The 11,008-nt window shown below is 38.4% G+C and overlaps 4 protein-coding genes across 5 annotated transcripts; 3 read left to right on the forward strand and 1 right to left on the reverse strand.

Moving 5' to 3' along the window:
• LOC104764795 (putative F-box protein At3g10790) lies at window positions 1,580–2,728 on the forward strand. Its single transcript, XM_010488393.2, has one exon. It carries the CDS (start codon window positions 1,580–1,582, stop codon window positions 2,726–2,728), a length of 1,149 nt encoding a protein of 382 aa, XP_010486695.2.
• LOC104764796 (putative F-box protein At3g10790) lies at window positions 4,239–5,770 on the forward strand. The gene has a single exon (XM_010488395.2). It carries the CDS (start codon window positions 4,400–4,402, stop codon window positions 5,558–5,560), a length of 1,161 nt encoding a protein of 386 aa, XP_010486697.1. The 5' UTR covers window positions 4,239–4,399; the 3' UTR covers window positions 5,561–5,770.
• On the forward strand, window positions 5,975–8,276 carry LOC104764797 (bZIP transcription factor 28). Its single transcript, XM_010488396.2, has 2 exons — window positions 5,975–7,596; window positions 7,674–8,276. Exons 1-2 carry the CDS (start codon window positions 6,030–6,032, stop codon window positions 8,126–8,128), a joined length of 2,022 nt encoding a protein of 673 aa, XP_010486698.1. The 5' UTR covers window positions 5,975–6,029; the 3' UTR covers window positions 8,129–8,276.
• Window positions 8,369–11,008, reverse strand: LOC104764798. Of its 2 annotated transcripts, none has more exons than XM_010488398.2 (5): window positions 10,626–11,008; window positions 10,005–10,117; window positions 9,546–9,917; window positions 8,728–9,439; window positions 8,369–8,623 (listed from the first exon to the last, which is right to left on the reverse strand). In XM_010488398.2, the coding sequence occupies exons 1-5, from the start codon at window positions 10,873–10,875 to the stop codon at window positions 8,553–8,555; spliced, it is 1,518 nt and encodes a 505-aa protein (XP_010486700.1). In that variant the 5' UTR covers window positions 10,876–11,008; the 3' UTR covers window positions 8,369–8,552. The 2 variants fall into 2 exon arrangements, with proteins under 2 accessions (XP_010486700.1, XP_010486699.1); XM_010488397.2 differs by having other exon boundaries at window positions 8,369–8,626.

Here is an 11,008-nt window from a genome sequence, read left to right on the forward strand (position 1 = left end):
AAATTTTGAATATATCAATTACTTTTCTACCTAAAAACCTAAAATAATTTAAATATCTAAAAAATATTTGTTACATATGTCAAAATTTAGTAAAAATTATTTAAATTTAACTATTTTTTAAGGATTTTGTTCAGATACCTGGTAATTTGGATAGTAATCGGGTTTTAAAATTTGTAACCCAAACCGATCCGAGCCTGATAGTATCCAAACCGAAACTCTAAAATTATCCAATAAATTATATTTTCCTAAACCCGTTTACGCGAACCCGAACGGGTTGCCCATATGCCCAGACCTAATTCTTACATTTGAAAATCTACATTTTAGCCATTGAAAAGTAAAATAATCAAATCTAATCTACCAAAAAGGCGCCTGCTAGTAAATTCGCGTGCTTGTATCCTTTAATTTTAAACGGTGCCAGAAAGAATTTGTTATAAGATAATGATAAATAGGTTTAGATAAACAAGAAATTTAAAGTTGAGATCAGCACTGGACTGGTTATAGATTTGTAGGAAAAAAATCAACTAGTCACTCACAAAATTCTCATGAACCACTTTTTTTGTTTCTACCAAGAGATTTTGGAAGAATTTTTTTATATGACTTTCGGGAAGTATAAGGTTCCTACAATGCGGTGTTTGGGTGCCTCGATTTTACATAATTGGCCACCAAAATACATAAACTGATGGTATATATGCCGTGGTGAGAGACACTCTAATCTTATATTATGTAAAGGGGATCATTATGTATGGCAGTAGACAATTATGTAAATGGGGATATCCAAACACCACGTTGTAGTCATATTTTAAAAGAAATCTTTATTTTAACTTTATAAGCTTTTTGAAATTTTTATTCATTTCAAAATAATGTCTAAACATTAATTTTAATCCAAATTTATTTCTTAATTTGTGAGATTATGTTTTTTTTTCTTATCGTTTCATATTATTTTTACATCTAAAGACTTACATTTTAGTCATTTGGAAAGTTGATTAAATATAATCTTAGTTTTGTTTTCTAAAACTAAAATTTATGTCACTAGCTCGTATATTTAAACTTTCAAACTAAGAATCTAGTAAATTCATCAGTCTAGATCTGTCCACGCGTCCGTATATACGATTAGGTGCTATAAGCACTTGTCCACCATTAAAAAAATGTGAAAGGTATATCTACAAATCTGACACTTTATTATACTTTTTGTTTCCTAAAACTAAAATTGTGTTGAGTCATATTTTAAAACTAAGAATCTAATCAAATTATCGGTCTAGATCCGTCCATGCATACTGAGAATCTAATAAGTATCATCGGTCTAAATTCATCCACGCATCCGTGTATATGATTTGGTGCTAAAGTCTTGTCCGCCATAGAAAAAATTATCGGTCTTGATTCGCCCACGCATACTTAGAATCTAATAAGTATCGTTGGTCTAAATCCATCCACGCGTCCGCGTATACGATTTGGTGATAATGTCTTGTCTACCATAAAAAAAGAAGTGAGAGGTCTATCTCCAGATCTCCAAATTCTGTAAAGATATTAGGGCTTCGGAGTAAACAACAACCAAATTGAGTGAGCAAAGCTGAAAACAGCCATGATCCGGCTTAGGTCGAAAGAGAGGAGGTGTAACACTTCACCACCTTTGACAAGGTCCCAAACCAACCCGTTGGAGAGAATTCCTCTAGACATGAAAGAGGAGATTCTCATGAAATTGAAGAGCAAATGCATCTCGAAGTTCATCAGCATTTCTAAATCCTGGTCATCGATAGTCCGTAGCAAACGTTTCACCAACTTGTACCTGAATCAATCTTTGGCTCGACCACGTATTCTTATCTTATTGACCAACTGTGGAGACGAGGAGATGCAGCTCTTCCACTCTTTCCCTCAGGAGGATCCATCTTCTGATCATCAAACGGTCAGTTGTCCCCCTATGAATCACAATAACTTCTTTGAATTTTCTCCACCTGTCCGCGGCTTGCTGTGCTGTCTGAATAATAATAATAAAGTGATGATTGGGAATCCAACTACTTGTCAATTTATTACTTTGCCGAGAGTCCAAACTGTGAGGAAAGGCATAAGCTACTTCTTTGGATATGATCCTGTTAATGGTGAATACAAAGTGTTGTGCATGACGGCGTCACGTAATGGTACAGCAAGCGATGTTGTGTCGCAGGAGCATCAAGTTTTCACTCTAGGAGCTAGGAGAAAGAAATGGAGAAAGATCGAATGTAAGCATCCCCATTATGCTTCTCCTAGAACTCAAGGGCTATGCAGCAATGGGGTTGTGTATTATATAGCTTGGATCCAACTTGTTATGTCTCTGATAAGCTTTGATGTGAGGACTGAAAAGTTTAGTGTCATTGAGTTACCCAATGGCGGGAATGTCCATTATCTGTCGCACTACAGCGAAAAGATAGCTGCGGGGACTATGTTAGTCACCGGTACACTTGACTTCTGGGTTCTTGAAGATGCCAGCAAACAACATTGGTCAAAAGTTTCAATCGTGATTCCTTCTTGGATAGAGTCATATGGTCGGTTTGAATTTTTCACGTTAAGGGGTAGACTTGGCACCGGCGAGCTTGTATTGGCACCGGTCTTTGTCACAGACCCGTTCTTTATACTATGTTACGATCTCAAGGAAAGCAAAACTAGAAAAATCCAGATCGAAGGAATTGGGACTCACTTAACCCATTTACATGTCTATCTGGATCATGTTGAGAGTCCTATGTTTCTGGAACTGTAAGGTAAATCATCTGTTGATGACTAGTTCTTTGTTGTTGTTGTCTGCTGAACTAATCTCTCTCTTTCTCTTTCTTTTTTTTTTTTTTTTTTCTTTCGAGTTTTTGAATTAAGTTGTCGGATATTGTTTGTTTAAGACTAATCCTTATATATTGGAATATGATCAACAATGGTTCTGTATGCTTTTGAATTTATGCAATTGAAATGTTTATGACTTGTTTAAAATAATTTATGATTTTATGTGGAGGCTTCGGTTTTTTTATTTTATTTATTTTGGGGAGAATGATGAGTTTAGTGTCGTTGGCTAGATGTATCTTTATCACCCATCTTATAAATCTTTTGCGTAAGAGCAAAATTACCTCAATTATTACTCTTAATCTTTTTTAATTATGTTTGACTAAACCATCACACACGTTCGTGCTCAGAGATTTTATGTAACTTTATATTATGTTTTCATAACCTATTGTTTGAAATCATTTTTACATTTGAAAATCTACATTTGGCCATTTTAAAAAGTTAATTGAATCAAATCTTTGAGACTTTTTTTTTTGTTTCCTAAAACTAAAATTTATGTCATTGGCTCGTATATTCAAACTTTTAACTAAGAATCTAAATTTTTTATATATCATTTGAAGTCATTTCCACGTTTGAAAATCTACATTTTAGTCATTGAAAGGTTAAATAATCGATTCTAATTAATCTTTGAGATTTTTTTTTTGATTTTTTTTACCTTTTGTTTCCTAAAATTAAAATTTATGTCAGTTATATATTTAAACTTTCAAACTAAAAATCTAATCAATATAGATTCATCGACACATACTAAAAATCTAATAAATATAATCGGTATATCCGTCCACTCGTCCACGTATACGATTAGGTGTTAAGGTGTTGTCCACCATATAAAAAAAAGTGAGAGGTCTATCTACGTTACCTTCGGAGATTTTATGTAACTTTACATTATGTTTTAATTAACTATTGTTTGAAATCAATTCTACATTTTGGCCATCTTGAAAAGTTAATTGAATCAAATCTTTGAGACTTTTTTTTGTTTCCTAAATCTAAAATTTATGTCACTATAGCTCATATATACAAACTTTTAAAATAAGAATCTAAATATAGTCTTATCAATTGAAGTCATTTGTACTTTGAGAATCCACATTTTAGCCATTGAAAAGTTTAATAACTAAATATTATCTTTGAGATTTCTTTTTTATTTTTTTACTAACTTTTTGTTTCGGAAAACTAAAATTTATGTCAGTCATATTTCCTAACTTTCAAACTAAAAATCTAATTAAATTATCGGTTTAGATTCGTCCACGCATACTAAGAATCTAATAAATATCATCGGTATATCCGTCCACGCGTCCGCTTATTCAATTAGGTGCTAAGGTGTTGTCCTAAAACTAAAATTTCTACCAATCATATTTTTTAACTTTCAAAGTAAGAATCTCATCAAATTATCGGTCTAGATTCATCCACACATACGAAGAATCTAATAAATATCATTGGTATATCCGTCAACGCGTCCGCATATACGATTAGGTGCTAAGGCGTTGTCCACCATACAAAAGAAAAGTGAGAGGTCTATCTACATGCAAATCTCCAAATCTGTGAAGAGAGATTAGGTTTTCAGAGTAAACAACAACCAAAAGAGTGAGCGGAGCTGAAAACAGCCATGATCCGGCTTGGTTCGAAAGAGATGAGGTCTAACACTTCACCACCTTTAACAAGGTCCCAAACCTATCCGTTGGAAAGTATGCCTCCAGAAATGAAAGAGGAGATTCTCATGAAATTGAAGGGAAAATACATCTCCAAGTTCATCAGCGTTTCTAAATCCTGGTCATCGATGGTACGGAGCAAAGTTTTCACCAACTTGTACCTGAATCGATCTTTGGCTCAGACACGTATTCTTCTCTCACTAATCGACCGTGGAGACAGGGAGAAGCAGGTCTTCCACTCTTTCTCTCAGGAGGATCCACCTTCTGATCATCATACGGTCAGTTGTAACCGGTATCATGACTCTTCTCCACCTGTCCGTGGTTTGATTTGCTGTCTAAATGTTTATAATCTAGTGATGATTGGGAATCCTAGTACTTCCCAGTTCATAACTTTACCGAGAGTCATATCAATGAGAAAAGACACAAGCTGCTTCTTTGGATATGACCCTGTTAGAGGTGAATACAAAGTGCTGTGCACGATGGTACCACGTAGATTTCATCATCTACGTGGAGCATCATCAAGAGTTGTTGCGTCGCAGGAGCATCAAGTTTTCACTCTAGGAGCAACAAGAAAGAGATGGAGAAGCATCGAATGTCAGCATCCCCATCAAACTCGTCGTAGAACTCAAGGGATATGCAGCAACGGGGTTGTGTATTATCTAGCTTGGATCCAACTTGTTCGGTCTTTGATATGCTTTGATGTGAGGTCTGAAAAGTTTAGTGTCATTGAGTTACCCAGGGACGTTCAAGTCCAACTTCTATCCAACTACGGCGAAAAGATAGCTGTAACGAATCTGTTAATCAACGGTACACTTGACTTGTGGGTTCTTGAAGATGCTAGCAGACAAGTATGGTCAAAAGTGTCAGTCGTGATTCCTTCTTGGAATGATTCATTTAGGTTTTTTCAAACAGAATTCAAGTTCAGGGGTACACTTGGCACCGGCGAGCTTGTATTTGCACCCAAATTTGTCCGAGACCCGTACTTTCTACTATGTTACAATCTCAAGGAAAACAAAGCTAGAAAAATCAACATCCAAGGCATTGGGAGTCAATTTACTGCTAGAGATGTCTATTTGGATCATGTTGAGAGTCATATGATTCTGGAACCTTTAAGGTAATCATCTGCTGATGACTAGTTGAACTAGTCTAGTTCTGTGGTTACTTCGTGTTGCCTGAACTAAACTCTCTCTCTCTTTCAACTCTCAAGTTTGAACTTTGAAGTTTCAGTTAAGTTGTTGCATATTGTTGTTTATGTTTTAAGACTTGTCCTGGTTGAATTTTAATCAGTGGTTTTGTGTATGCTTATGGATAAATGACTTTGTTTTAAAGAGTTTTGTGTTGGCTCTAGATGGATCGTTATCATCATCTTCAACAAATTTATTTATAAACTTTTTTTGTAAATTTTGTTTGACTAATTTCGAAACCATCACCCCCACGTTCGCGTTCGGAGTTTGATCTACACGCGCATTGTGCGCGTGAATAATAATATTCTCTTAATTCTTAAGTTTTTTATTCGTTGCCTTCATAAGCCGTGTGGAATCATCGAGAAGCGAAACGAAGAAGAAATAAACTTTCAAAAAGCCATCGATGGTGCCGACGGAATCAACATCAGTGATTGTTCCTCCGCCGGAGATAATACCTAATCTGAACCCTTACATGTTTTCTGAATCCGATCTCGTTTCTATTCCGCCGCTAGATCCTCTTTTCCTATCTGATTCTGATCCGATTTCAATGGATGCTCCGATCTCCGATCTTGACTTCTTACTAGACGACGAGAACGGAGATTTTGCCGATTTCGATTTCCCGTTTGATAGTTCCGATGATTTCTTCGATTTCGATTTGGCGGAGCCCGCGGCGGCGGTGATACCTGAGGAGATCGGGAATAATCGTCCGAATCTGGACTCGTCGGAAAACAGAAACGGCGACGGAGGCTCTGAAGGAAGATCTGATTCTGTTCATTCTCAGGTTTCATCTCAAGGCTCCAAGACGACTTTTGTGAACGACACCGTTGACGCCGCGTTATCCTCCCCTGAATCTAGCAATCACCAGAAGTCTTCTGTCAGCAAGAGGAAGAAAGAAAAAGAAGACTCCGGCGGCGAGTATAGGAGCTGCAAGTATCAAAAGTCCGATGATAAATCAGTCGCTACGAACAACGAAGAGGATGATGACGACAAGAAGAGGTTGCTGAGACAGATCAGGAACCGTGAGAGTGCTCAGCTCTCGAGGCAGAGGAAGAAGCAACAAACAGAGGATCTTGAAAGAAAAGTGAAGAGTATGAGTGCCACCATTGCTGAATTGAATGGTAAGATGGCTTATGTTATGGCTGAGAATGTAGCTTTAAGGCAGCAAATGGCTATTGCTTCTGGTGCTCCTCCTCCTATGAATCCTTATATGGCTGCACCGCCTTTACCGTATCAATGGATGCCGTATCCGCCGTATCCTGTTAGGGGTTATGGATCACAGACTCCATTGGTTCCCATTCCTAAGATTGCTCCTAAGCCTGTCTCTAGTGGTAGACCTAGGAAGACAGATAGTAAGAAGAATGAGGGGAAGAGTAAGCTCAAGAAGGTTGCAAGTATTAGTATTATTGGGATTTTGTTCTTTGTTTTCTTGTTTGGTACATTAGTACCGTTTATGAATGTAAATTATGGAGGAGAAAGTGGAAGCTTTGGTGGTTTGTCTAAATATGATGGTCACCGGTATTACAATGAACATAAGGGGAAGGTTCTTATGGTAGGCGATGGTTCTGATGTTAGAAGAGAAGGTGGAAATATACATTCTAGTAGGAGGATTCATGGTGATAGCGATAGTTGTGGAGGAGTAGATTATAACGCTCACCCGAAAGTAGAGGGACGACCAAGTTCAGTGAGCAATGCCAGTGACCCTCTTTTTGCTTCTCTCTTTGTCCCAAGAAACGATGGGCTTGTGAAGATTGACGGGAACTTGATAATTCACTCTGTTTTGGCGAGTGAGAAAGCTACGGCTTTAGCGAAGAAGAATATCACTGAAACAGTAAAAAGCAAAGAACGTTTGACCATTCCTGGTGCACTGTCTTCTGCATTAGCTGTTCCTGAGTTAAGAGGAAATGCAGCAATGCTTCCTCAATCTTCTGAAGGAAAAAGGCTTCACCAATGGTTTCATGAAGGTGGCTCAGGTAATTTTTCTTCTCTGTGCAGTTGTATTTAAATGGAGTGATCTGGATTTTTAACTCTTTGTTGCATTCTCTTACAGGGACACTAATGGATTATAGCATGTGTACTGAGGTTTTCCAGTTTGATATTGCTCCTGGTGCTATAGTCCCATCATCAGTCGCCAACATTTCAGCGGAGCATCTCAAAAATGTGACCACCCACGGCAAGAGGATAAAGAACAGGAGAATTCTCGAGGGACTTCCGGTTTCACTTGTGGCATCTGAGCTCAACATCACCGGAACCCAGACGAACAAAGATACTCAAAACAAGACGTTTAATGGAAACACTAAGAACAAACCCACCTCATCATCCTCCATGGTTGTCTCAGTGTTGCTTGATCCAAGAGAGATCGTTGACTCTGAAACCGATAGAGTGGTGCCCCCAACCCAGAAATCACTTTCCCGGATCTTCGTGGTGGTGCTTCTTGACAGTGTCAAATACGTTACCTACTCATGCGTTCTTCCTCGATCGGGTCTCCATCTCGTAGCCACTTGATCCGAGTTACTTAGCTCATCTTGACCTCAGTAGGCGAACATGTAACTTGTTTATATATACAGACCTTATTGACTTTTTTTCCCCTGTGTTGTAAAACTCTATCGTTGAAGGTTTTGGATTTTAATGTTGAGAGAACCACAAAGTGAAATCCTTGTTTTACTTTGGGCACTTCCTCGCTTTAGGCCGGAATAATACATCTGATAACTAATGATCTTTTCTTTTTTTAAAGATATAGTAATATACAAAAGAAGCTCTTGGAGCATATATTCAATTGGGATTTAAGTAGAAGGCTGCACCCTTTTGTGCAGCAACATTCTATAACAACTCTTCCAGTTCTGTTTCTAGATTCCATATGAAATTCATTTTTTATACACTTAAGTTTTGAGTACTCTGTTGATACAGTTTACTAGACATGTTAATGTCGTTATTTATGAAGCCCGGCCACTATCAGCATGAGAAGGACAATCCATGGAATAGCTGGTAAAACCGCATTCGCTGCTGCCAAACACAGAAAAGAAGAAGCCTTTTGATTAGAATTGCGAGTCTACGATTTGATATATCTTTTGCTACATTGGAAGACTTTATAAGTAGCAACTTACATGAAGAGGACTGCGATTGAGGATGAGCATCTTCGTTTGCGTGTGGTTCCCTTGGTTCGGCTATGGGTGGTTGAGCTGCATGGGCAAACACCACATGCGGTAGAGGGGCAGAGACTGGAACTATATGAGACTTGGCTGCAGGAATCGGGGCCGGCGAGTGCGGCTGATGACGTTGTACACCAGCAGAAGGAGCAGGCGCAGGTGTGGATGCAAAGTGCATGTGATACTCCTTGAAATGTACTCTCTTTCGTCCTCTATTCCCTAAGTTGCAGGGTGGAGGTGCCGACGGAGCTATCTTACGGTTTCTCTGAGGAGCAGGAGAGGCCACCGGTGAAACTTCGGGAGCCATATTTGGGCTCAGATGGTGGTGATGATGGTGGTGATGATGATGATTGTGATGGTGGTGATGATGGTGATGATGATGATGATGATGGTGGTGCTTGGAATGGGGACTAGGTGAGGGTGATGGAGACCTGGTCCTACTATCACTGCTGTTTGGCAAGAAAGATGAAAGACGAACTTGCTTGACCTTACCAAATATGGTGTTATTCAGGCCGAGGTTTTTCGAGCGTGAACCTGTGATGGTATCAGTCAGTTGTTTCAACCTTGGGCTCGAATTTGAAGTCCCGACTCTAAGCAAAACCGATGAGTGAACAGTTGTAGGAGGAGACACGGTTGACCCTTCTGAATTCGATAAGCTTACATACAAATTCTGCATTCAGACAAAATCCATGTTAACAACTATCTAACTCAAGTCATTAATTCTTGCTAATGAATGCTTAACTTCAACGTGAATGAAAGATTTAGAATTGACAAACCTCGTAAGGTGCGAGATTCAGCCCATTCTTGAGTTGACTAGCAAGGGTATTGAAGTTTATCTGTATCTGGTGAATAGAGTAATTTAAGGTAAAGTTGAAAACAATCTTGAACTTCTGCAGAGGGAAAGCACTCTGCGGTGGAATCACAGTGATTCCTCCTGGAAACTTGAGCACTTCAAAAAGGAAGGTTTCCCCAAACAAGGATTTGGTAAGCTGGAGAGTGGATTGATTTATGAGCACCGATTCAAACATCTCTTTGATAGAACTCAAGGACAAAGGTAAAATTTCCCGGTAATCTGTATCGTGGTCAATTCCAAACACAACCTTTGTCATGTTCAATCCATCCGACGGTTCAAAAGCCAAAATAGTTACCTGTTGTTTCATTAGAACCAATTCGGATCAGAAGCTAAAATACATGATAAATAGTATACAAAAAAAGCGTCGATTGAAACATCGTACATTAATGGATATGTAGCTCATCTCTTGAAAGATGTCATCCCTAAGCTGCAAGATATTTTCATTAAGAAAAGAAGCCGGTCTGTTGATGCTAAAACTGGCTACTATAGCATGACCTGCATCAATAAACAAAGAACCTCATCACTACTCATGACCTGCCTCAATGGCTTAAAACTTATTTAAAAAACAGCATCGATCAGCTCATCTGTCCTAGTTATATAACTTATCAGTAGACAGTATCAGTAAACCTGGATGAAAAAAAACACTGAGAGATGTACACACATCACTACTCTGTCAACAATAAACCGATAGCTTCTACTTAGATTGCATCAATAGAAAATATTCACAAAAAAAAATCTCAAAATAGCTTAAAACAAGTAAACACTATAACCTATGTAAGTATCATCGACTAACATTGACTCTTCCCTGACATGTTAAGCACAAATCACTCGGTCAAATCTCATTCCCAAAATAGCAATGTAATTAGTAAATTGAGGACACAGATGATGAAACGCAGAGACCCAAATCAGTGTTGATGCTAAGAGTTTAACCCATTGTCCAAATAGGAAACTTTCACTCAGCAGTACAAAAACCAAAACAGCTTTCATCAAAAATTGAAATTACCTCTAAATCTGGGATCGAGATTGGAATGCTGCTGATCAATACGAAAGGGAAGCAACAAAAACAAAGCCGAGAGAAACAAAGAGACGGAGAGAATCAAAACGAAGAAACATTTGAACCCAAGGAAGCTAGAGGAGATCCATTGGGAACACACACAACACCGAGCATTCCTCCTGCTCCTCCTCTCCGTCGAAACGCCGGTAGGTTCCCCGCCGGCGACACGGAGATTAACATCATCCTCGGTTTTACCCATTTGACAACCAAAAAAAAGAAGCAAAAACTAAGGTTTCATGAAGCCGTAGTAGCAAACCCAACCTTGTACATCGGTGGTGGGTACACCCATCATCCTTTTAGCTTCCACAGCTCAACCAAAATTAAAAAAAAAA

This window comes from Camelina sativa, chromosome 19, assembly GCF_000633955.1.
Source record: "Camelina sativa cultivar DH55 chromosome 19, Cs, whole genome shotgun sequence".
In the NCBI taxonomy this organism is placed as follows: Eukaryota; Viridiplantae; Streptophyta; class Magnoliopsida; order Brassicales; family Brassicaceae; genus Camelina; species Camelina sativa.

Coding starts and splice junctions, on each gene's coding strand:
- LOC104764795 (XM_010488393.2), top strand. CDS start 1,580: ATGATCCGGCTTAGGTCGAAAGAGAGGAGGTGTAACACTTCACCACCT.
- LOC104764798 (XM_010488397.2), bottom strand. CDS start 10,875: ATGGGTAAAACCGAGGATGATGTTAATCTCCGTGTCGCCGGCGGGGAA. Junction 10,118..10,625: donor TCTCGATCCCAGATTTAGAG/GTAATTTCAATT, acceptor TTATTGATGCAG/GTCATGCTATAGTAGCCAGT. Junction 9,440..9,545: donor TGAATCTCGCACCTTACGAG/GTTTGTCAATTC, acceptor GTCTGAATGCAG/AATTTGTATGTAAGCTTATC.
- LOC104764796 (XM_010488395.2), top strand. CDS start 4,400: ATGATCCGGCTTGGTTCGAAAGAGATGAGGTCTAACACTTCACCACCT.
- LOC104764797 (XM_010488396.2), top strand. CDS start 6,030: ATGGTGCCGACGGAATCAACATCAGTGATTGTTCCTCCGCCGGAGATA. Junction 7,597..7,673: donor GTTTCATGAAGGTGGCTCAG/GTAATTTTTCTT, acceptor ATTCTCTTACAG/GGACACTAATGGATTATAGC.